Raw genomic sequence first — 27,079 nt, forward strand, 5'->3', positions numbered from 1 at the left:
TCTCAATGGATATTAGGTAACATTTTTAAATGAAAATGAATATTGACATTTCATTATTTGTGGGAAGAAGCTAAATCGCTGCTTTAAGAAAAAATATCTGGATCTTAATGCATGCATTAGACAAAATTATGAAAATAGATTAAGATATGCTTCTATTAAATATATAGGAATAAAAGTAGCAACATAAAGCTAAAGAATGGAGAAAAGAGAAAATAAAATAGAAAGCAAGTATATAGCAGAGAAAATTAACAAAGATAAAAGTTGATTCTTTGAAAAAGCTAACAAAATTTATAAATACCTAGCAAGAAATGATCAGGAGAAAGAGAAATCACAAATTACCAAAATCAGGAGACTATCTTCATGGCTGGGGTTAAGCAGAACAATAACCGTTAAAGAAATGAAAGATACCTTAACTTCTTTAAAATTAGGAATTCTACTCAATAAAAGACCTTAAGACTGTGAAAATATATGCCACAGACAAAGAGAAAGTATTTCCAAAATGGCTTGTACCCAGAATATGTATAAGATCTGAAAATATAATAAAAAGAGATGGCCCAATTTTTAAAAGTGGGCAAAAAACTTTAATCAGACATTTTACCAAAGTCCAAATTACCAATGAACTATGAAAAGGTAAACAGCACCCTTAGTCATAAGACAGATGCCGTTTAGACCAGTACAACCCTACCCAAATGACAGATGTGAAATGACCAACAATAGAAGTATTAGAAAGGAAAGAAACCAATGGAACACTCATCCACAGCTGATGGGACTGAAAATTATTACCAACACTTTGAAAATTGTTTGATATGAGCTACTAAGTCTAAATATCAGTTTACCATATGACTGAACAATTTTTAAATACTTAAATCCACCAGAAGACATGTAAAGTAGGTCTGTAGCATCTTTATCTATTATACTCCAAACTAGCTACCATCTAAAAATCTAGCAACAACATAATGGAGAATTAAGTTGTGTTATATTAATTCAATAGAATGCTAACAGCAATGAAATAATGAACTATCATGATTAAAGTTGTGTTATATTAATTCAATAGAATGCTAACAGCAATGAAATAATGAACTATCATGATTAAAGTTCACAGAGTATAGAAGAAGCTCAAAACAAAGGAGTACATTTGCATGTCTAACGTACATATTTTTGATGCACATAAAGTGGAAAAACATGACAAGATGAATCCATGATCATAGCAGTCAGAATAATTGTTACTTTTGGGGAGAGTTTTCATTTGGGAGAATGCATGATGGAATTTTCTGGGCTATTGAAAATGTATTGCATTTTCATTTGAGTTGTGGTTACACAGGTGTATACATAACTGTGAATTCATTAAGATGTACATATCTCTTCAGTATACTCTGTGAATATTATGCATCAATAAAAAATTGAAATTATAACTGTGGAATAGGAAAAGGTATTAACAAGATATATTTCTGACAAAGACATATCCACAATATTTTTGGAAACTGCTACAAATTTGTAATATAAGCAACCTGTTATTGAAAATGGTTAAGAAGCTTAAACATACAATATTAAAAAATTCCGAATAGCCAATAAATACATGACAAAGAGCTCAACTTCATTATTTTGCAGGAAAAATATTAAATCCAAAAATGTATAGGAAGAATTATGCACCACAGCTAAATGGCACTCATCCCAGGAATGCTAGACCAGTTCAATCTTCACAAATCAATTAGTTAATCTACCAGACCAACAGGCTAATGAAGAAAAATCACATAATCATATCAACAGACACAGAAAAGCCACTTGACAAAATCCAACACCCATTCATAATAAAAACTTTAAGAAGACTCCTTTTTTCATCTCAAAATGGATGATGGATTCATGCTTAAATTTTAGGTATGGTAATGGCATTATTGCTATGATTTTTTTTTTAATTTAAAGATTTTATTTATTTATTTGACAGACAGAGGTCACAAGTAGGCAGAGAGGCAGGCAGAGAGAGAGGAGAGGAAGCAGGGTCCCTGCGGAGGAGAGAGTCGGACATGGGGCTTGATCCCAGGACCCTGGGACCATGACCTGAGCCAAAGTCAGAGGATTAACCCCCTGAGCCACCCAGGCACCCCTATTGCTATGATTTTGAGAGTATGTTTCTTTTAGAGACACATCCTAACTATTTGTGGGTGAAATGACATTGTGATTATTTCATTTAAAATGATACCTGATGGGAAGGGGAATTAAATAGAAGGAGATAAAAATAAAACAAGATTGCCAGTTTTCACATTTGTTCTAGTTTGGTACTGGGGACATAAGGGTTTTAAGAGCTATTCTTTCTACTTCTGTGTATGTCTGAAGATTTTCACAATTAACAGTCAAAACAACAACAAACTACAAAGCAATTTAACTAGAAATTTATGTTGCAGAAATAATAAAAAATTTGTAGGGGCGCCTGGGTGGCTCAGTAGGTTAAGCCTCTGCCTTCGGCTAGGGTCATGATCTCAGGGTCCTGGGATAGAGCCTCCCACTGGGCTTTCTGCTTGGCAGGGAGCCTACTCCACCCCCTTCCATGCCCTCTGTCTGCCTCTTTGCCTACTTGTGATCTCTCGCTCTCTGTTAAATAAATAAATAAAATCTTTAAAAAAAATTGTAAACTGTAGATAGAGAAATTTGTGTGGGAAGTTGATAGTTAAGTATATTCTTTACACGGGAGTATTGTTTATAATTCGCAAATATTGGAAATAACCTGAAAGTAATTAGTAAAGATTAAGTAAGTTAATATTCTGGGATATAGCACAGTCTATTTGTTAAAATTAATATGGAGGTTCTACAAAATTGTAATTTCATGTGTATACAGTTGCATTCACAGTTTAACTCACATCTGAAATTGAGCTAAGTTTTCCTGTAATTACTTTTATCTTGATTGCCACCTGCTGGTAGCAAGGAGAAATATATATATTTTGAGAAATAAAAATTTTTAAAAGATTTTATTTATTTATTTGACAGACAGAGATCACAAGTAGGCAGAGAGGCAGGCGGGGGGGGGGGGTGAAGCAGGCTCCCTGCTGAGCAGAGAGCCCAATGAGGGGCTTGATCCCAGGACCCTGAGATCATGACCAGAGCTGAAAGCAGAGGCTTAACCCACTGAGCCCCCACCAGGCATCCCTAGAGATATAATTTTTAGCCATTACCCAGTTTCCAAGTTAGTTGGATCCAAAGAAGCGAACAGAATGCTTAGGTAATCCCAGTAATTCCTGGATAAAAATGCTCCGGCTCTCAGGGAGACTGCCTCCTTTCTTTCTTAGAGCAAAGCCGGCGGTCCAGTTTATTAGTGGAGGGAAATGTGGAATGGGAGAAGGGTCTCTCGTCTCGCACTGATTTGGAGAGTATATGTGCACTGTTCTCCACTGTTCTTTGGGGAATGACCCTTGTAGGCGTGGTCACTGGGAGCCTGGTGGCATCCTAGGACAAGTAAACCCATGACATGGGTGTGAATAATACACCTCAGGAGGAGCAGCTATCTTCCTCCCGCCAGCTCTATTTGCCCTCAGGTTTTGCTAGCTAACTGCCTCTCAGCTTCTGTCATGGCCCCATCTGGCCCCCTGGCCCAGGGGCCTGCTCACAACCCCTGCTGGATATGATGAAGTCCCAGAACCTAAGTCAGGTTCGGTGGGGTGAGGTTCGGAGCTGACGACTAAAGAAAGAATTCTTAAGACATCGTTGGTGCAAAATGGTGGTTTATTAAAGCAAGGGGACAGGACCCGTGGGCAGACGGAGATGCTGCTGCCCCGGGTTGTGAGGAGTGGCTGGTTATATACACAGGAGTTGGGTAGGTGAGGACAAAGGGTTGTTCAGAAGGGCTATTGGGATAAAGAAGACTGTCAAGATATGGAAGGCCTGGTTACTATCAAGCCAAGGCCACTTTCCCTCTAATGAGGCACTAACATAAAGACAATTGGGAGTCTCCTGGTGGAATGTTACATTCCTGCTATCAAACGTCCTTGTTAGTGAGATTTAGGTCTTAAAAGAAATTTAACTTTATTTACTTTTCCTTCTACCTCCATCTCCTTCGGTTTTTCTTTATGGAGGGGAGGGTGACATTAGGGCTTGAGGAACTGAGTTATGTATCTTTGGAAATTGGGCTATTGATAAGGCAACTTCTTTGTTGTAAATCTCAAGGACATTTGTAAACCAAGAGAGACTCCTGCCTTGCAGGATTGTGATCTCTGCAAGATAACCATTTGCTCTTCTTTTAGGGCAGTCAGGGGTGCCTGTGAAATGTCACACATATTACCAAGGGGAGTGGGTGGAGAGGGGGTGCAAGGTGCCAGCCCCTGCTCCATTCTCAGCCAGCCTCCTGCTCCCTCATCAGATAGGGCCCTCCGTCTTCCAAGGGCGCTAAATGGCAGTGCCACAGGTTCTCTGCTTAGGATCCACTATATACAAGGACAACTAGATAGCCCGCCTGATCACACCCATCCACTCTTTGCTTCTGTGCTGGGCTGGTCCGTACTGGCGCCGAGTCCTCCGTGTAACTTCCCAGTTTCCTTCTTGAGACCCCAACTGGATCTCACTCAGCGCAAGTACTTCCCGCTTTCAGTCTTCCCGTGATTGTTGCAGGGAATGCAATAAGGATTGGGTGAAATGATTTTTTTAGGATGTGATTCCAAGGCCTGAGAAGATGAGGCAGGAAATAAGGCATGTGTTTATCGGTGGACTACCATTATAGGAAGCTAGAGTTCAGCCTTACTGAGAATCCTCAGAGCCACTGTTGAAAACGAAGTCCAGAATTCTTACGCTGAGGGAGGGACAAGATGGGGTCTTGATCCACCAACTCCATCCCTCATTGATTAAAGGTTGCTTCTAGGAATAACTCTCATGAAGTTCTACCTGTCCCTGCAAGCCAGGAACACTCTAGCAGCCAGAAAAAAATCATTCTGAAAAAGGTAAAGAGATGCAGACACTTGGGGTGGAATGCCAACAGTCTGATGGAAATTGTCCACTGAAGGTGCAGCAAACTCTGGGGGAGTGAAGGGCAATGGGTAGAGGGTACCAGTAGGATCTGCTTACACCCCCTCTCCTTATTAGGATACTATTCCTTTCTGGACTAAAGCCTAGGAAGGGGAAATTGAAATTCATGTCTCATTAATATGCTTTCCTCTTTTTGACTTCACCTTTCTGTTACCATCCCACAAAGCAGTGAGATTTCCCATTTGCCATACACTGCTTTTCCCCAGTTCTAAATCCATTATTGCTCAAGTTTTTTTTTAATAGCAAACTGAGATTGGTTTTGTTTTTGTTTTTGTTTTTTGCAATGAAGAAACTCTGGGTGATACCTCTAAGCTTAGCTCTTGGTTTGCAAATGGGAGCCACATGCATTAAAAAAAAAAAAAAAAAAAAAAAAAAAAAAAACTTTATGGAAATATAAATACATAGTATACAATTCAGTCATTGAAAGTGTACAAATCAGTGGATTTTAGTTTATTTACAGACATATGGTGATTAAATAATTTCCTAAACATTGATTTATTGCTATGTGAACTGAAAGGTGGGCAGGTGAGGGGAAACAGTAATTATTAACACCACTATTCCTGACTTTGTGCTGGAGAACTCATATACATGAGTATTAAATTCCAATGTAATACTCAGATATTATTAAGACCTTATGAAGTGTACTTATTAACAGGTCCTGGACTTGCCCGCAAAGAGTAAACAACTAGACCTCACCGACTTGTGCTTCTTGAGAGAAGGGAATGGAATGAAGCAAAGTCTCTTACCCCTTAAGCTCTCTGCCTGGAGGCACGTTCAAGGCTGAATAATAGGGAGAGGAGGCCCACACAGTGTATGGCTTGTTGAGTGGAGGGGACAGAGACTGGAGTTCCAGAAGCTGGGAAGGCTGATATTTGCAGGACGTGCCACTGGAAAGGATGGACCTATGCAGAGAAAAAACTCCAGAAATCTGCACAGGAATTTCCTTGATTCTCTTGCCAACTACTAAACTGTGTGTGAGACCAGGCAAATGATTACCAGATGGCTCTCAGCTGAAAGGTTCTCAAAGCTCACGTTGGTATGGGGAAAGGCAGAGTTCTGACTGTGTACGGTGGAAAGAACTTGTGAACACCTGTGGCAATCAGTAGAGATCCTAGAAAGGTCACACCTTAGTATGACACCTTAGGCTTGTCTCATGTGAGACAGATTTAAATTAGCCCCAGAGTATAGCCTATTCTTGAACTTAACAATGCTTAAAAATAAGTCATGAAAGAACTAGACAGATTTATAATAATATAACCGCATTTCAAAAACTGTTTCCAGAGGAAGAAAAAAGAATCCAGATATTCAACAGTGTAACATTTACAAAGCTCGACATATAATAAAAAGTTATTAGACACATAATGAAGTGGGAAGCTATGATCCATAACGAGGTCCAGCAAGTCAACAGAAACAGATGTAGAAATGACAGCGATGATTAAATTATTGGGTATTGACTTTAAATTGGCTAATATCTCCATATCTAGTATTAAACTGTCTATCCAAGGACTTAAAGGAGAGGTTGCTTCCAACTCATTTTATGAGGCCAGCATGACTCTGCAAAAGCAGAAGCAATATTACAAGGGAGCGAAAGAACAGCCTTCTATGCCTTAAGAAGATAGAAACAAACATCTTTAAACTGATGTTAGCAAGCCAAATCAGCAAACGTTAATATTACAATACCTCATGACCAGAGGGGCTTATCCTGAAGGGGCCAAGCAAGTTGTCTTCATAGTCAATAGTTCATTGACTTAATTAGCCACGTTGTGTGAAAAATCACACAATCATGTTACTCAAAATTTTGGAGGAGAAAAAACAGACAATTCAACACCCATTTGTGACAAAAATCCTCAGCAAAACTGGCAGCAAAAGAGAATTTTTTTAACTTGATAAAGAGCATCAACAGAAAACTACCCCAACATCAAACTTAGAGAAAATTTCGGCAACAAAACTGGGGTTCTTGCTTTAATCCATTTCTAGTCAACATTGTGCTAAAGGTACTAATCAGTGTAATAAGGCAATAAAAAAAGTAAAGGGCGTAGAGATTGGAGAGGAATTAAGAAAGCTGTATGTATTTGTTGATGGCATGATTCTATATGGAGGACATCTTAACAAATGTGCAAAAACGCGAATAGAATTAATAGCTAAATTTATCAAGGTCATAGCATATAAGGTCAATACACAAAAAATCAATTTTAATAAATAGTTGGAAAATGAATAATCTTCAAGTTCTAAAATTATGTGTCTCCGCAAAAAATACTTATTTTATTATTATTTTTATTAAAATATTATATACATTTATATATTTATTAAAATAATATACATTTATTTATATATATTTATTAAAAATTTATATATAAATATATATAAATTTAATTTATAAAATTTATATATATATATATATATATATATATATGGTTTCAGCTCCCTCTACTTAAGGAAATACAAATGACTTCAGCCATCAAGCTGTCAGCCCCTAAAAAGCAGATTTAAAACCTGTGTGATTCATTATTCATTTATAAAAATAAAATGACATTTCCATCAGAGTTTTAAGCCAGGTCAGTCCTACGGCAACACTGTACCACTCAATGGCCTCTAATATTGCATGCTCTTTAATGGGCATCTCCCTTCCGGAACACTGATTTATACTTAGGGTAGGGGATAATCTTATTGAACATTTTACAGCTGGCTTTTTGTGTTCACACAGCACTGTTGTTGTTTTCCTGGAGTAGAGAAGCCCATTAAAAGCTGTAATGTCCGGGTGAGTTTCTGCCTCTCCTTACACGAAAGCATTGCTGCGTCGGGCCTCATGTCCCTCACTAATAAGGAACTAAAATTGCTTAGCCTGATCTTTTTCACTGCCCTTCCAAAGGTCTTTCTCCATTTCCAAAAGACCACCCTAGGGCTAGAAAGAAATTGGATTCTCGACCTGTTTTTTTTTTTTTTTCCTTTTTTAAAAAAAATTCCAGTTCTAAATGGGATTGTAAAGGTTATAAGAAAGAAAATTATTTGGGGGCAGTGGTGTTAGGCAGGTCTTCCCTTGGGCTTTTTAGCTCCTTTTGTTAGAGGACAAGGTCACTGGAAACTACTGAATTGCCACGCTCTTCTGTAGCACAGATTGTATTCCTAGATTTTACCAATAACCTGGCTCATGGCGCATTCTTTCCCTGAACCCACTAAGTGTCAGGAACAGAAAACAAAATACTAATTAGTGATTTTCAAAGCTCTTGGCAGTGAGACACACTGGGAGCTCTGTGTGTTTCAGATAGGATCTCATTTAATCCTCCCAACAACTGCCCGGTTGCGTCATGACCATGAAGCCACTTTGCGTGAGGAAACAGACGTGCACAGAGGAGCTCTGGCAAGGCGGAAGACTGAAGGGGCCGGGATCTCACCCCAGCCCATCTGAGTCCCTATCAAACTGGACAGAGTGCTTGTCCCTGTGGAGCATATACCTCCAGGGGGATCTAATGTTAATTCCCTAAATTACATTCAGTTATTGTTTTATAATAGTTTATCATTAAACGATTGTGATTAAGACTGAACGAGGGGCACCTGCGTGGCTCAGTGGGTTGAGCCTCTGTCTTCGGCTCAGGTCATGATCTCGGGGTCCTGGGATCGAGCCCCGCATCGGGCTCTCTGCTCAGCGGGGAGCCTGCTTTCTCCTCTCTCTCTCTGCTGCCTCTCTGCCTATTTGTGATCTCTGTCTGTCAAATACATAAATAAAATCTTAAAAAAAAAAAAAAAAGACTGAACGAAAGTCTATGGAGAACTATTAGATCCCACTGAGGATGTCAGAGAACGCCTCCCCGTGGGAGTAAACCTTATGCTGAAACATGAATGTTTAGGAGTTAATCAGGTAAACAATGGGAAGGGGAGTGAGCTTTCCAGCAGAGATGTGCCCTGTGAAACAAAAAAGGAAAGGAAAAGAAAGGAAAGGAAAGGAAAGAAAAAAAAAAAAAAAAGCCAACATTTACTGCTTGATTAACAATAACCAGGCTACCCTAAGCCCTTTGTAAGGATTATTTCTCTTAATTCGACAGAAACTCTTTAAGGTAGTTATTATTACTATCCTCATTTCCCTTATCCAGAAACCGAAACTGGGTATAGTTAAGCAATGTAACTGAAGCCACACATCGTGGAAAAGGCCAGGGCCTGGGCCAGTGCAGTGTGGTTTCAGAATTTAGATTCTTTTTTTATTTTTAAATATATTTTTAAAGATTTTTATTTATTTGTTTAACAGACAGGGATCATTTGTAGGCAGAGAGTCAGGCAGAGAGAGAGAGAGAGAGGGAAGCAGGCTCCCTGCTGAGCAGACAGCCTGATGCGGGGCTCGATCCCAGGACCCTGAAATCATGACCTGAGCTGAAGGCAGAGACTTTAACCCATTGAGCCACCCAGGCCATAGAATTTAGATTCTTAATTACAGTTTGTTATAAGGAAGAAGGAACCTTGGATTTACTTATAGTGGATTGAACAGTGTCTACTCCAAATTCATGTCGACCTGAACCTGGGAATGGGACCTAATTTGGGCCTTGAGATAAAACGTTCTGAATTTAGACTGGGCCCTAAATCCAATGACCAAAGTCCTTCTAAGAAGAGAGGACACAGAGACACAGAGAAGAAAGCAATGTGAAGATAGAGGCAGAGGTTGAAGTGACCCATCTATAAGAAAAGACAAGGATTGCCACCAACCACCGGAAGCTAAGAGCCAGACATGAGATGATTTCTCCCTCGTGGAAGGAACCAACCCTGCTAACACCTTGAATTTAAACTTTAAGCTTCCTAAACTGTGAGAGAATAAATTCTGGTTATTTTAAGCCACCCAGAATGTGGTAATTTGTTGTGGTAGCCCTAGGAAACCAATACAGCACCCTTTCCCACAAGCAGAACCTAGTAATGAAGTTTAGGAAGATATACTTATTCAACCTTATTTATTATTTGTCTGTCTGGCAAGAATTATGGAAAATGCACATAATGTCAATAGGAACCCCATTTTCAAAGACTGCAGGGTTGAAAATGGCATTTCATGTAAACGTTTTAAATAAATCATCATCATCATCATATTAATAATTACTCCCATGTGCCAGGCACTGTGAGAGGTGGCTTACATGTATTATTTAATTTAATTTGCAAAAGATAGATATAACTTGTTCCATTTAACAGATAATGAAACTGAGGCTTGATGGGTTTTAATTACCTTCTCTAGCGTTGTTCATTTTTTCCAATGACAGAGCTGGATCTCACTTTCCAGTGAGGGAATAAAGGAAGGAACTTCATTAAAGAGCATGCATTCGATCTGGGTCTGGAATGATGAGCCATGCTGGGCACTGGTCAATGAAGGCAAGGGCAATGGCATTATGGGCGAGTGGTAGGGAATGAATAGCCAGAGGAAAAAGGAGTGGGAATTTTGTGGGTAATAGCAGGCTTCTATTTGTTGCAATGTGTAGAACACTAAAAAGGAAAAGTAGGAAATCCATTCGGAATGGCAGATTCAGACCAGTTATTGATCAAAGAACAGATGTCATTGATGTCAGGAGGAACTAGGAAATGATTTTCAAAGAGACTAGAGTTCTGAAAGATTTTGCAAAAACAGGTGAAAAGATCTCAGTGTTGCTTCCAGCAGATAAGTCCCACTCCAGTCCCATGAAAAGTGGACTGGAGCCCAGGAGAGACTAGTGACCAAGAACCCACTCAGGAGCAAAATGCCATTAGAGAGGACAAAATCTATTCACTTTCTTCAGAAAACAACTCTAAGTTCAAACACCAATTACTCATTCATTCAAAAATACCTGCTGAACCATTCAGAGTTATCCAAACAGTGCTCTCTCTATGGGGCAATGTCCTGGGTTTCCATTCTAACTTAAAGGGAAATGTTTACCATGTCTGGAGCCCAGATATCTTGCAAGTGAAGAAGGATGTCCTCAAATTTCTTGAAGCAGGAGCCCACTTAAGTGGCACTAACACTGACATGCAAACTCGTGATGTGATGTGACCTGACGTGGACGTGATGTGGCATCACGTGATGGCATCTACGTCATAAATCTGAGGAGCACCTGGAAGCAGCTTCTGCTGATGGCTCCTGCCATTGTTGTCACTGAGGATGTGGCTGATGGCAGAGTCACATGCTCCAGGAATACCGGCCAGGGGGATAGGCTGAAGTTTGCCGCTGCTACCAGAACCTCTCCCACTGTTGGCTGCTTGGCCTCTGGAAACTTCACTAGCCAGATCCAGGCAGCTTCCCAGGAGCCACATTTTCTGATGGTTACTGATCCCAGCGCTGACCACCATCCTCTCAAAGACACGTCTTACTCTAACCTGTGTATATCACTCTATGTAACATAGAATGCCCTATGTGGACATGCCACTCTGCACAACAGCAAGGGGTCTAATATGGATGTTGACCTAGAAGTTCCAAGTATGCGTGGTGCCCTATAAGAACTCATGCCTGATCTCTACTTCTTCTTTTTTTTTTTTTTTAAGATTTTATTTATTTGTTTGACAGACAGAGATCACAAGTAGGCAGAGAGGCAGGGGAAGCAGGCTCCCCACCGAGCGGAGAGCCCCATGTAAGGCTTGATCCCAGAACCCTGGGATCATGACCTGAGCCAAAGGCAGAGGTTTAACCCACTGAGCCACCCAGGTGCCCCCTGATCTCTACTTCTACAGGGATCCAGAAGAGATTAAAAAGGAAGATCATGTTGCTGCTGAAAAGGCTGTGACCAAGCAGGGATTTCAGGGTGAGTTTACTCCCACTCAGCCTGAGGTCTAAAGACATGCCTTCCTCTATTCCTGCCCAGTCGTTCCCTAGTAAGGATGGGAGCACTCAACCTGCTACCGGGGACTGGTCCATGGGTCACTGAATGGCCATTGAGTGGTTTTAAGGGATGGCCATTGAGTGGTCTTAAGTTGTTTTTCCATTGACTCTAATGCAGAAAAATGAAAATCTAGATCTAGAAAGAAGAGGATTTTACTTTATTTATTTATTTATTTATTTATTTATTTTTAGAGAGAAAGAGAGAGGGGGAGAGAGCAGGGGAGGAGGAGAGGGAGAGAGAGAACCTCAAGCTGACTTCACACCCTGCATGGAATCTGACATTGGGCTGGATCTCACAACCCTGATATCATGATCTGAGCTGAAATCAAGAGTTGGATGCTTAACTGACCAAGCCACCCAGGTTCCCTGTAATGAAGAGTATTTTAAAAAAGATAATATGATAGTAAGCCAGAAGAGGTTCTAACACAAAAACACACTTATCCTGTGTTCATGGTGTATAAAGAGCAAGAATGAGATTAGTTAAGATGAAGGTGTAGAGGTAGGCTTCCCTCAGGAGGATTCAACTAACCTTGATCAGAATAGTATAAACTGAAATATTAGAATTGTTTCTGTGATAATTTTTTTTCTATCCCTGAAAAAGAGAAACACGAGATCGGCTTCAAGGTTTATACAATAGTCTTTTTAAAAATATTAAGACCTATTTTTTTTTTTTTAGAGGAGTTTAAGGTTCATAGAAAAACTGAGGGGAGGATACAGAGACTTTCATATACTCCCTACCCAATACCCGATATCAATGTCTCCAACTAGAGGATTGCATTTGTTACAACTGACCTACATGGACACATCATACTCACCCAAGTCTATAGTTTATATGAGGGTTCAATCTTGCTGTTGTACATTGTGTAGGTTTGGACCACTGTTTAATGACATATATCCATCAGTATGATATCTTATTTTCACTGCCCTAAGAACCATCTGTGATCCACCTGTTCTTCCTTCCCCCTCCCAGTCCCCAACCCTTACAATTCCTGGGAACCGCTGATTTTTTCACTTTCTCCATAATTTTGCCTTTTCCAGAATGTCATATAGTTGGAATCATGCAGCATGTGCTCTTCTCAAATGGACTTCTTTCTCTTAATAATATGCATTTAGAGTGTTTCCATGTCTTTTCATGGCTTGATAGTTCATTTCTTTTCCAGTGCTGAATAATTTTCCATTGTTTGAATGTACCACAGTTTAGTGATCCATTCACCTACCGAAGGACATCTCGATTGCTTCTAGGTTTGGCAATTTATAAATAAACCTCTGTAAACATCTATGTGCAGGTTTCTGTGTGGGCATAGTTTTCAATTGTTTTTTTTTTTAAACTATAAAATAGACACTGATTTCCAATTAAATCTGGATGAGCGAACATATATAGCTTATGTCCATTTTCTCCTAGGACTTCACTAAAATGATAGTAAGGCATTTTTCTAAGTTAAAAATGCCCAAGGATAAAGAGAATGAAACAGAAGTTTCCAATATGTAGAGGATGTTAACAAGATTTTAAAAGATGGAAGGCTGATGGACAAGTGGAAAGTGACCTAGATGGTGGGGAAAGATGAACTTTAAATGCTTTTCTGTGGGTGGTAACCTGATTCATATGTAAACTATGGAAAAAACTTGTGAGCTGAAGTGACCAGGTCACTCTGAAAGCAGCATTGTGGACCTGTGGTTAAAAACAGATGGTTTGCTGCAATTCCATATAAAGAGGATTTAGACCTACCTTAGCCTATGGAGACAGGCAAATAGACCTCACTCAAGCAGAATATGAGATTTATCCCCACAGGGTGAACCATATAGACCTGAGTCTCAAGAAAGGCAGGCACAGCTGAGGTCCAGGGGGACATGCCTTATTAAAATCAGGAGGAAACATGGTAGTGTGCATCTGAACAGCGAGATTCTATCAGCAGCTCTTCTCTACTCAGCTTCTAGAATACTGGTTGCCAGATGTGTAATCTTCAGGAAAGAGATTGGAGGACTCCTATATAAAGAAGCTCGTCAACTTAAGAAAAACAAAAACAAACAAACAAACAAACAAACAAGCAAACCAATGTTGCTATCCAGGGCCCACAACTGAAAGGTTGAGTTTTTGTGTGATTCATCTCGGTGGATAAGGCCCATATCTACAGTGCTCTACTCTTTTTTTTTTTTTTTTTGAATTATTTATTTATGAAAGAGAAAGAGAGATCAGGGTGAGGGGCAGAGAGAAAGGATCTCAAGCAGACTCCACGAGCTCAGTCTCGTGACCCTGGGATCATGACCTGAGCTAAAATCAAGAGCTGGACGCTTAACCGAATGAGCCATCCAGGTGCCCCCCCACACTGTGCCTTACTCTTGAATACAAATGGACTGCTGAGGAGTCCTATGCGTCTGAGGAAGAACTCCAAAAGAATCTAAAACAAAGTGAAAAAGAGGAAATTAACAGAAAAGCAGGAACAAAAAGAAAACTAAAAATAACAGTTTTCTGAAAATATTAATGTTAGCTGCTCTTATTTTTGGCAACAACTGGATCATGATATGGGAAAGAAGACTAATTTTTAAAACATTTCATCAGCTGGTAGACTATTGCAATAGTTGTCTTCTGAACTGAGAAGATTGCCTCCATTTTCTCTTCACAGTTTACCACATTATTGCCTGATTAAAGTTCTAAGAATGTTATCCTGATTATTTATAAGAAAAAAATATAAAATTCTTAATTAAAATCTGAGCTTTCTGAGAGCAAAATCTGTGTATTATATTTCTCTTTCCCTGGTATCCTTCAAAAGACTTGGAACATCATAATAACTTAGAAATGTTGAATGAAAGTGTAATTGAATTCACTGGAAATTCTTCTGTCTTATGCAATTCTGCCTTTCTGCTATTTTGTTCTGTAATTACTTTTATATGACCTTTCTCACTTTCTAGTGCTTTTAATTTATGTTCTATACCTCAAATCTATCTATTTATCCTTTTTTTCTATTCACTCATTTATCCGTCTATGAAATACTTTTAAGGTGCTAAATCAGGATTATTTCAGTTACCAATAATGAAAACCCTGACTCAAACTGGCTTAAATGTTAATTAAAAGGGACTCAGTGGCTCAAAATTTTGGAAAGCTAGTCTAGTGAGAGAGCAGGTTTCAGGTATGGTTTGATCAGCTCTCTGATTCTGTTTCTCCACAATGAATGAGCAAAGGAAATGGCACTCAATATCCAATGTCAGTGAAGGACCACAGCCTCTCCTTTTTATACAATAAGACCTACTCATCATGGTCTTACCATAGTATAATTGTGTCTTTACAATTACCATAAAATTACCAAAAGATTATTTAAGTTGTAGCACAATTTTTCCATGGTAATTAATCAATGCCCTTTATTCTTTGTGTTAGGAAAAAAAACAACAAATAATATGAATATTATTTGATACATGTTTACCTGCTGATTTTAAAATAATTTAAGTCAGCATGCTTTAGGTTAACCTTTTTAACTGAAAGACCTCTTTTTTCTTTTTCACCACTAGAGGGCAGAGGTTAGAAAAGATTTATAGTCAACACTGTGTTTCATTACATCTTTTCACTGTTGTTACTTCTGTTGTTTTTACTTCCCCAAGATTGTGATAGAGTTTTCATACAGCAGTGAAATACTCTGTATTTTAAATATTCTGTCCTACTAAAAAAAACTATGTACCCATAGCTTTACTTTGGGAAATGTCACTCTAAATATTCTAGAAGTGAAATTCCCCCACCTTCTGCCTCTGATAGCTTAAGTAACTTAGAAAATGTGGACAATTTAAGCAGAAGATAACTAGGTGTTTGCAGTCAAGTGGGAAATTTCTTTTTTTTTTAAAGATTTTATTTATTTATTTGTCAGAGAGAGAGCGAGCGAGAGCGAGCACAGGCAGACAGAGTGGAAGGCAGAGTCAGAGGGAGAAGCAGGCTCCCCGCCGAGCAAGGAGCCCGATGTGGGACTCGATCCCAGGACGCTGGGATCATGACCTGAGCCGAAGGCAGCTGCTTAACCAATTGAGCCACCCAGGCGTCCCTCAATTGGGAAATTTCAATAATGCTAGATGCTTTCCTCCAAGGAACATAATATTCCACAATGTGGAATGAAAAGCATATGCTATTCAAAAGAAGGACATCAGTAACCTAGGAGGATAAAAGCTAAGTAGGATTCTTACAAGAACCAGAGAGAGAGGAAGACATTTCAGTTAGGTAAGAGTTCATCACACTTGAAGGATATTACTTGTTACTTGGCACTTAATCTCTTTATTTACATATAAAATATCTTAAGTCATGGTAATCTCTGCCTTGGTCTCCTTTATTTTGAAATATATATTTATTTTATTCTTTTTTTAAGTTGCATCTCTTTTCTGTCCTAATTTCTCCCAGTATTCCTTATACAATCACATCTTTCAGTTTGGGAAAATCTTTTTGAGAGTTTAAAGTGAGTTCAAAGTCCTTCTGTAATTTATCACATTACTCTCTACATACACTATGGAATTCAAAATTAGAAGTACTTTTCTGACATTGAGAACAACAGTATTTGGTCTCCATTCATGTTAAACTTGGATTTTTCTCAGAAAATAAGAAGGTTTTTTTTTTTTTTTTTGAGTACAGAAAGAAAAGATAAAATGGATAAATCTTTTTAATGGTAAATTATACAGAGTAAGATGCACCCTAAAAGAACACATAAGTGATTATATACATACATTTTTGGTAGTTACAATATATACTTAAGATTACAGTGTGCTTTATTGAAAGCTTCCAGTTTTTTTTAATCAGATCACAGGGAAATCAAAAGATACTTTTTACTAGGCCATTAAATATAGCAGTGCAACATATTGGCTTATGTACACAGATGTGAATAAGACAAAGCTGTAGATATTAATTTAAAAAGTACTAAAAAGTACTAAAAAGTACTAAATTATTTCTTCTATCTCCAACACTCAAGAAATTGCATAATCATAATTTCTTGGAAATGTCTCTGAGGCTAACACTGCCAAGTAAAATCAAATAAAGCTGAACTAAAAGCTGTCCACTTAAAAAGCCTTGATAAGAAACAAGTCACAGATGAATCTTAGAGCTTATTTGTATAGCCTCCATCTGAAAGAAGTGTGTAATTATTAGAGTGAATGTTGATTTAGGAATTCAAGTCAAATACTAAAAAGTGATACTTTAAAAAATAGCTTCTCAAAGCACCTTCCTCTTAAGGAATATACACTTCCTCCATCTATTATAACATGTATTATAACAAATGATATTTTCCTGAGCTCTTGGTTTATTATATTCCAAGAAAGGGCCTAAAATACATGTGCAAATTATCTGTTGAGTATTTGTTGAAAAAAATAATAGAAAATGTTGCATTTAAAATATCCCTGGAATTAGATACCTTGAAGAATTTTTTTTTGAAATAAATTTGCCTTAAGAAATGCTCCAGGAGAGATTTGTGAATGCCATTAAATATGATGCTTTAAAATATATTTTTTTGGTAGTGGAGAAGGAAACATCAAATTTACATTACTCTTTTGTAATATTTATAAGATTATCATGAATTATTCTATTGAGATTAGAAAATTTAACCCATTTTTCCACTGTCTGATTACCATATCATTTATAAATCTTAATAGAGTTACATTTCCATATAATAACTCTGGTTAACTGATTCTTAGGTAATCAACTTACTTCTAAAGACATATAGTACTTGGTTAGGCATTTGCAAGTGTGTTGTCCCCAAAAGAGAATTCAATTTTTAGCTGTAGATATTAATTTAAAAAGTACTAAAAAGAGAAAAAGACAGAGTGAATGAGGGGGAAAGAGACTGAAAGAAAGGAAGGAAACAGTGGTTTTAATTACATTATTAAGGACTACAGTTGCTTCTAAAGTAATTGTGTATCCTTCCACCAGAGGGCAACATTTGCAAGTCATTTAAAAGATCTCTCAGAAGTATTTCCTCATAGGTGGATATAAACAGATGCAAACCTATCACATTGTTATTGGGTAATATCTTCTATAAATTTCAAAGAATACTATAGAGACAATTATTGAAATGATTGCATATAAAACTCGGTACTACTTATAGTAAAACAGGCAATAATTTATTCTTTGAATATGTAAGAAGATTCAACTCAGGAAGAAGCACACTTCTCTCATGTTACTGGCATTTTCCTCTGTTCATTATCAGCCATTCACCTCAAATACAATAGAGAAATCTCATGGTGGGACAAGCAAAGAAAACGTAGCTTTGAATCAATGAATAAATTAAGGAAAAAGTCATAAAATTTTACAAGTTAGAAGGGGTAACAAACGACTTACTCTAACCCATCTTCTGCACAAGTAAGGAACTGAAGTTCATGAAAGTGAGATGATTGATTAAAAGTTAGAAGGGTGATAACCCACAGAATCAGGATGCAAACCCACGTCAGCCAATTTCACTTTCATACTGTAATGCTGTCTAGATTCGAAGTGTGGTCCATGAACAAATGGTACTGGAAACTTGTTAAAACTGTTGAATCTTAGGTTCCACTCCAGACCTATTGAATCAGAATCTGTGTTTTAACCAAGATCTTAAATTGTGACAAACTACTCTATCTCATGTCTTCAGGCAATTCATTAAAGCTAATTTTTCTCCTCAATAAAATGGGAATGAAATTAGTTTAGTCTGAAGAATAATTATAAGGAATAAATGTGATCATGTAAATGAAAGTCATTCATAATTTGTAACAAGTTACACACATTAAATAAATTCAATGAAACCTCCTTTTATTTTTAAGAGTGCTTGGGTAGAGGGGACAATTCTTCCATAGGAAGACTTGTCTAATAAATCAATTTAAGGCACTGTTAAAATTGGATGGAAAATGGTGTAAGGGGTAAGGGAGGTAAGTGAGTAAGGGAGTAATCTCATCAGATTAATACCATACGTGTAACCACTAATGTTTCTTTGCATCAAGATAAATCTGATCTTGATTGATCTTAAGGTTGATCTTAAGGTCACAAACGTACATGTTCAGTGTTTGAATTTGAGGATCACACATGAAGAAAATCTGTTGGGTGTGTTTGTAGTGCCCGAGTATATGTTTCTTATATTGGGAACTATTAATTTAAGAAAAGCTTAAATGGCATTCTTTGGGCTCAGGTGGCCTATTAACAATTCTTGTAATTTTCCATATACAATATTTTTCCTTTGTTTATGACTTTGCTCAAGATGTCCCCTTTGGCTGGGATGCTCTCCAATCTTAGCAAGTTCCACTGGGTTATCATCACCTTCGTAGAGCTAAGTTTCTCTTCAAGTATTAAGACAGATGAGGAAACATCATTTCCAGGGATCTTTTCTGTATACTTTAACTTCCAGGCGGGCTTATTTACTTATTTACTTGTCCAATTGCATCCATAATTGTTTGTAATTGTATTTCTGTGTCTATTTCCCATAGCTTGTGAAATCTTTCAGGGAATATTCCCAGAATCTAGTGCAATTCTTGGCACTAAATGAGTATTTTTAGAATGAATAAATCAATATTAGCAATAATTCTGATTCAAGCACTTGCCATGTTATCAAGAGAATGGAGGAGCCAGATGACATTCATTTCAATGAAGGTGAATGTAATTATTTTACTACAGAAACAATGTTCTTATGTTGGATTTGTATTGCTTGGTGCCCTTTCAGATAATTTATAGTGCAGAGTTAGCAAATCCATTTAATGGTGGTTTATATCGCTAATTATTTGAGGTGAAATGTAAGCAGGAGATTGGGGAGAATCAGTTTTATATCACCCTCCTAACTTCACAGATAGTTATCTAACTTCTATTTTTTATTTATCTAACTTCTACTTCCCAGAATTCCAAAATCATGGAATACCTAAGTGAATGTGATCTAATGAACTTGGTCACTAAAGAACTGAAAAAACAAACAAATATTTTGAAAATCACCCTGGATGAGTAAAATCCTGGTTAACTTGAACCTTTTATTTGGAAGGAGATAGATGTGTATGTGTGCGTGTGTGTGTTTCTTTCTTACACTAGATCATCTTTGGGGATAGCATTTTGAAGGATTCCAGAGTTCCAGTGTTTTAGAAAAATCTGGTTCACTGTTTCATAGGGATATATATTTTAATACATATTTATCAAAATGATATATTGATATATAATATAACTTAATAATGGCAGATAGTTTTAGCTATTGCTGATTATCTTTTTTTGACTATCCATTCACTGTATACATATCCATTTTATTTTTTGGCCTATTTAGGGAACATTCTTACATGATTCTGTATTTAGATCCATACTTTAGAGATTTGGTCCCAAAATCCCTAAGAAAAATCTACCCCCCTGTTGGCTTAAATAAAATCCAAAGATTTTGACCTTCATAATGTGGCTCAAGGGCAATCAGTTTTGTAATCACTTGGCTGAATGGCATCTAAGAGGTTTGTGATTCATGTTAAATGCATTAATAATTAACATTAAGCTAGCATAGCTTTCTTGCTTTGCTTAATGAAATAGATTCATTGATGCTATGCCTATGTATGTGATAACAAAAGTCTTATATTAATGTCTCTCTAGAATTCTGCTTTAGGGGAAGATGGTACCAAAAAATCACATTTTAAAGGAATATAATTGATTTCAAATAAATCTTGAAAATATCATTACTCATAATTTGTTAACAAGCACAAGATATAGCCACAAATTTTCTCAGTATTTGATATTTCCATAGTGTGCTGTAAATCAGTTAAGTGAAGAATCATAAAATTCTAAGGAATTTATATTAAACTGGCTGTATTTTACTTAACCAAGGGCACTGAGGTTGCAACTCATCTTTTCTTTCTCTTTCTCTCCCTTTGCTCCTTCCCTTCCTGCCTTCCTCCTTCTGCTCTCTCTCTCTTTCTCTCCCTTTCCTTCTTCCTCTCTCCCGCCTTCACTCCTTTCTTCCTTTTTATCAGAAATTAAAACGAAACACATGAACAATATAATTATACATTCTGTGTACAAATGTTTTATATCCCAGGGAGACCAAGTACCCCAGAATTCCACAAACATAAATGAAATATGTCGTAAGCTTCCTTCCCTGCAACACTGTCCGAACTGGCGGTAGCGCGCTGGGCAAATGTAGGAAACTAGAAGTAACTTGTCAATTTTTAATGAAGTCTTCCTCCTTTGAAGAGCCAAATGCACCATTCTCTCTGCAAACTCTGGCGATGATGACATATTTTCACTTGGTTTCCATAGCATCCAATGCTGAAGACTTCCAGAGTGGTTCTTGGTCAGGGCGATCCACCCAGCTCCCTTAGAAAGTTGGCGACCTGGCCAGCCAAAAGCAGCTTTCCGTTATCCGGAAACTTACTCTGTCCGTGGTGCTGAACAATTCTGCCGAGACGCGCCTTAACGGGCGCTGTCAGGAGCGCTGAAGAAATCTTTCCTGACGCTGCCCAAATCAGAACTGTGTGTCTGTTATTTACTCACGTCCTCAAAAAGCAGCAAGCTTTCTCCATCTTAATTCGACACTACCGCAGAGCAGAGTTGCGCCGGCGTGAGGAAAGGAGATCATAGGCAAGGAGGAAAAACTAACAGCAGCATTGCTCACCTGAGACCTCAGATGCTCCCATGAGTTTTGGAGGTGCTCTGCTCCCTACAGCAAAGACACCATTAAAAACAAAAACAAAAACAAAAACAAAAAACACTATTCTTCTGACTTTGCTTTTACACAAAGGTTCTGTGATATTCCTGCTCCTCCGTTTAAAAGCCAGAGGATTTGACAGCAATAAGGTTTTCAAAACCCGGAATTTGCATTGTTTTTCAGTGCACTGACTTCCAGGACAAGGACTCATCTGCACCCGCCCAAATACCATGGCACTGCGTGCGCCCTTTGCCACCGGATCCTCCCCTTCCAATGAGACTTTCTGATTGTGTCTACCAACTCTCCTATTAGGAAACCCGTGGGTTGCATGCAGCTATTCTGTTGTATTCTCTTTCTCACTCCCTCCCCTCTCTCACTCACACTCTTGCTGGAGGCACACCAATACCATTCCGCTGAGAAGAAAAAGCCCACAACTACCGTAAGCGATTAAGACAATATGCGCAACTCTCGCCTTTCATAGCCACCACTATTTAAATCTGGCAAGAGCCAACACCAGTCTTTGCAAGAATGGAGTCGGTAAAACAAAGGATTCTGACCCCAGGAAAAGAGGGGCTAAAGAATTTTGCTGGAAAATCCCTTGGCCAGATCTACAGGTAAGAGAAAGCAAACCCTTGTTTGCCTGGGGCTCAGCATGAAAAAAAATCTACAAAGCTATTTCTGTAAACCCTGGTTGCTTTGAGAGATTGTAATATGATCAGGAAGTCTTTTGTTGTTGTTGTTGTTGTTGCTCACTGCTTAAGTGGGGCTGCTCTGGAAACCTGCTTATTAATTCAGGAATGTTGTACTAAATGAACCTGTCTGCTTTGTGTGTGTGTATGTGTGTGTTTTTTGTTTTGGTACCTGCAGATTTTCATCCTTTCCTACCCAGGATTTATCCTCTGTACAATTGAGAAATGACCAGCACCTGTTCAGAGAATCTGTTTTGGTGCTTATAATCACAACTAATTAAATTCCTTTGATGCAGACAAATGAATTTTAAAAATACAACTCTCAAAAAATTAACCAAGAAATTCCAAAGAGTAAGGGCAGAAAGAAATTTAGATCTCAGTTTCAAAACCACTCAAGTAGAGAATCTCCCAGTGGAATCTTCCTCATGTGCTGAAGGAAGAAGAATCAAAATATATCAATAATTAATAGCTAAAGCAGCTCTTCTCTCAGAACCCGAAACAATGTATATGTATTTTAACTATTTGACTTCTTCCAGAAGTCTATTTCTTGCATGGCAAATGTCACAGTGTTCATAAGAAAAGCCATTATGATAACCTGCAAAATGACTTCGAGTATTAGAAATGATTTAATTTTGTTTTTCTCCCTGTAGTCAATGTACTAATTATACTGAAAATTTTACACCTTTCAAGAATATTGCCTGAATACACTTTTCTTAATAATATGAACAAAATCAAGAAGAGAGGGCAGAAACAGAAGGATAAACGGTTCCAAGACAACGCTAATTTTCACATTTGGGAAATTGAATTCTTTAGAAATGTATAGAAAATGTAAAGAAAATGACCAATGCACTTCCTGATTTTCCAAATCTCTTTGGCTTTGGTGGGCTTCCTGTAGGCACCATCATGCATCTATGCGGCAGTAGATACCGCAAGGGCCCTGCAGTCCGCAGCTGTCCTGGAAAGAGCTATTCTTTCCCAGCTCAATTGCCATCAGGTAGGGAGTTCAGGTGCATAGTACAGCTTTGCATATATCAGCTAAAGCCAATGTAAAAAAAAAATCACATTAGGTACATTATTTTTTTCTCCAAGAATAAATAAATTGTCATATGTTCTGACGGTGCGATTGGACTTTAAAAATAAGCAGTAACATAGTTGCAAAAGCCTTCATGACCTATTCTCCAGGTGATATTTTGTAGAATTTGGAAGTCTAATGTTGTGTTCTCGTAGCCTCAAATTGCTTGGCAGTCAGCTCCCAACCTGTGCATTCTTGGAATTGATCTTCAAGTTTCATTCGCTTTACTCTCATGTGTGTGAAAATAATTGTGTGTGAATATATAATTTAAATGGGCAGACAGAAAAATAAACCACATGGTGGATTAAAACACACCTGTGAATTGCAAACGGGGGAGTTCTTTGTTTAAATATCGAAAGTATCCATCTCAAGGGTCCACAGTGATTCTACTGTTCACATTAATTCTTTTTTTTCTTCTTTTTAAAATAGACATATCACGGATATCTTGTGGGCTAGAACACCCTTAGTTTTTAGTAAAACCATGCCATGCCATTGCCCGGCTTTCCTCTTCTCCCTGCCCCCTTCCCTCAAGGACAAAAACCTAAAAGGAACTGAATTAGACCTGTGAATTCTTGTGAAATACAAGGCAAATTTAAAAACACCAAACAAAGCATAAATGAGATCTACATTGGTGTGGAACATCTTACCAGAGTTGATTTGGGGCACGTTTGTATATCTGGGAGTTGCATTTTACGTCTTTGGAAATCTGCCCATGACATTTTTCAGTGTTTGTGACCGAGATAGTAATGACGCAAGATTGTGAATAATTAATTATTCATGTTCTGGCAGTGGGAAGCTTAGGTGTCGGCCATATGCTTCGAGGCCTTTGTTTCAAACTGGAGTAACAAGGAAAAGAAAGTAAGATATGTGACAGGAGAGTAAACGTTGAACTAGCAGCCCGGGACTGGAGGAATGGGCAGTAGAATGCGCGTGTTACACTCTCAGACAGCTTTCACGGACCCCCGCGTGGGCACCGGTCTGGAGAGGCCTTAGTCCCTCGGGTCCCCGGGCTCAGCTGGGGCGTGGGATCACGCATCCTTAACCCAGAAAGCTTCAACTTGGCTGGGAAGGAAGGGGTAGCCCGGGTGCAGGACTGAGCTGGGCTGGCCTGCAGAGGCGGGCCCCAGGAGGCTGGGTGGCTGGGTAACTGCCTGTCGCTGGTGGTAAAGCAGGGTGGACAGGAGGAATCGACAAGCGTGCGGACCAGGCGCGGCTCCGGTGTCCCATTCCCTCCTAAACTACAGACCCAGCGAGAAAGTTAGGCCCAAACGGCCTGTCAGTGAATCTAGGTGCTGCAGGATGGATCCCGAGGGAATGGGGGCTCGATGCCCCCGGCCAGACTGTATTAAAGTTGAAGAGATGCTACCGCAGGGAGGGGGACTGGCAGGAGCCTAGAGAGCCGGGGAGGTCCCAAAGCCTGGTGGCGCCCTAGCACCCTAACTCCAGAAGTAGTCGAACGTGTCAGCGCCCCTCCCCCCAGCCCTGACGGGTCCTGGGAATTGGGGTGGGCGGGCGTCGGGGGTGCCTAACCCGCCGCGTCCTTGCCTTTCCCCCGTCCTCCGCCCCCCCGCTCTGCCGCTCAGGGTACTGGAGAAGAAGCAAGACACCGGGGAGACCATCGAGCTGACGGAGGATGGGAAGCCCCTGGAGGTGCCAGAGAAGAAGGCTCCACTCTGCGACTGCACCTGCTTCGGCCTGCCGCGTCGCTACATCATCGCCATCATGAGCGGCCTGGGCTTCTGCATCTCCTTCGGCATCCGCTGCAACCTGGGCGTGGCCATCGTGGACATGGTCAACAACAGCACCATCCACCGCGGGGGCAAGGTCATCAAGGAGGTGGGCAGCCGCTGGCTTGTGGGTTCGCAAAGCCACATCACCTGTTTGAGCTCCATTCCCCCCCCAGTGAACGAGGAAGCCTGGATGCTCGCTCAGTCCCCTGCTAGCACCGCCGTTCTAAAGCAGGAGTAGACCCGCGGTAGCAGTATTACCTCCCCCTTTCGTTCCTGCTCTCAGGGCCTTCCTTTTCTCACCTGCAAAGTGGAAAATAGCATCTAGCTTACTTGATTTTTGTGGCGTGACTTCATACGAGAAGTTGCATAATGTCCGTTAAATTTAAATGTGTATGTATACATTCATACATATTTCACTCGGAAGAGTAGGGCTGCGTATCAGTGATCATGTCCCCCTGGTTCCCTCCAATTCCTGCCAAGCATTCTTAATAATAAAAATGAAACAAAACCGAAATCAAATAAACTGTGGGCATGTCGGCACTTCCCATGGAAGGGCCTCTAGGAACTATCCACTAAACTGGTGGAGAAGAGCCGCCGCTCGGAGTACCTCGAGGTCACAGGGAATTCAGTCCCATAATCTCGTGAATGTGTTGGGGTGACGCCCAGGGAAAGGAGGGTCAACGTCAAAGTCCCCGAAACCCGTGGTGTAGAGTTCCTGGTCAGGGATCTGAGCGACCGTGAGCAAGGGCTGGGAGAAAATTCCGGAACCGACTATGCACGAGAAGCGGTGAACGCTGCTGGGCCCGGGGGATTCCGGGAGACCCTGCAAAGTGCATTCGGGTTCAAAATACTATTCAAAAGGAGAAAACGGATCCTCAGTGCCCCTGGCGGGATTAGCACTCCTTTGCCTTTGAGATGCAGATATTTACTTTAAGGTTCACCTTGTGGGGCCGCCTAGGATAGCTAGGGCGGAGCTAGGCCTTGACCTTCAGACACACCCGACCCCAGCTCTTAAGACCCTCCCGAACAAATTCTCCTCTCCACTGGCCACCCCAACCCCCCCACCAATTCCCAAGGCTACTCCAAATCTTTCTGGCCTACGCCCAACCCTATTTTGCAGGGACGACCCTTTCCTCTGGCTCCTCCAACCTCCTCACCTTCCGTACCAAGTGCCCACTTCCTTCGTCAGAATTCCCGTGGTTGGATCTCATTCTGGAAGCGACCCCACTACCGCATTAGTACTGGCTGGTGTTAGCTAAACGGACCCGGCTCAGGGGTCGCTATCCCCAGCCAGCAAACGGAATCTCTCCGTGGAGAGTTCTAATTTCCAAAACTGGAGCTCAGAGGAGTCCTCAGAGACCGAGGGGATCAGACCTGCCTGACGGTAGTCGGGGAGCAAACCCAAGGCGTCCAACTTCGCCATTAATGGCAATACATTTCCAATGAGCACAGTTTTCAGTTAAAAAGAAGCATCTCTTCTCTAGAAGAAGGTATACATTCAATTTTGTCAGAAAACGAAAATTCAGCCACCTCCACCTCCAGAATGCAGGGAGTGCCCGGGGGGTTGAGGGCTCCTGAACGTGAGTCTGCAGCCCAAACACTGACTCTACTCTTTCCCTCCACCCCGTTCTTTCCCCCTATCCCCACAGAAAGCCAAATTCAACTGGGACCCAGAAACCGTGGGGATGATCCACGGTTCTTTCTTTTGGGGCTACATCATCACCCAGATTCCGGGCGGCTACATCGCGTCTCGGCTGGCCGCGAACAGGTAACGCGCCCGCAGGGCTGGGGGTTCTTGTGCCTCGGAAGGGACATCAGAGGCTGGGGGCAGGGATGACAGCCCTTCGGGACTGGAACTCCTGCGTGAGGTCTCCTGGTTCCCGGGCACCTCCGCTCTCGGGGCTGGAACTGCTGGTGCCTCCTTCCAGAATTCGGCACCCAAGAGAATGTGGGCTCGTCAGGCTGGGCGCCGGTTGCCGCTTCCTCTCTGATCTGGCTGAGCCAACTTTACTCCAAATGGTCGACATGCCTTATGGCCTGGTAGGAACTGAGACCGGGAGAGGAGTGGACCGAGCCAGGAGTGAGCCGCTGGGTGCACAAAGGGGACGGGGACGTACTATGTGTGCGTGCGTGTGTGTGTGTGTGTGCGCGCGCGCGCGCGTGTGCATGCTTGTGTGTGTGTG

General features: G+C 40.1%; 1 protein-coding gene across 1 annotated transcript in view; it reads left to right on the forward strand.

Moving 5' to 3' along the window:
- The first annotated feature begins 21,345 nt into the window (after positions 1-21,345).
- Positions 21,346-27,079, forward strand: part of SLC17A6 (solute carrier family 17 member 6) — a 42,028-nt gene continuing 36,294 nt past the window's right edge. The window contains exons 1-3 of the mRNA XM_059138432.1: positions 21,346-22,019; positions 24,750-25,002; positions 26,546-26,664. Coding sequence (XP_058994415.1) covers positions 21,934-22,019; positions 24,750-25,002; positions 26,546-26,664 — 458 coding nt within the window. The 5' untranslated portion in view covers positions 21,346-21,933. The remainder of the gene's footprint in view (positions 22,020-24,749; positions 25,003-26,545; positions 26,665-27,079) is intronic.

This window comes from Mustela lutreola, chromosome 1, assembly GCF_030435805.1.
Source record: "Mustela lutreola isolate mMusLut2 chromosome 1, mMusLut2.pri, whole genome shotgun sequence".
In the NCBI taxonomy this organism is placed as follows: Eukaryota; Metazoa; Chordata; class Mammalia; order Carnivora; family Mustelidae; genus Mustela; species Mustela lutreola.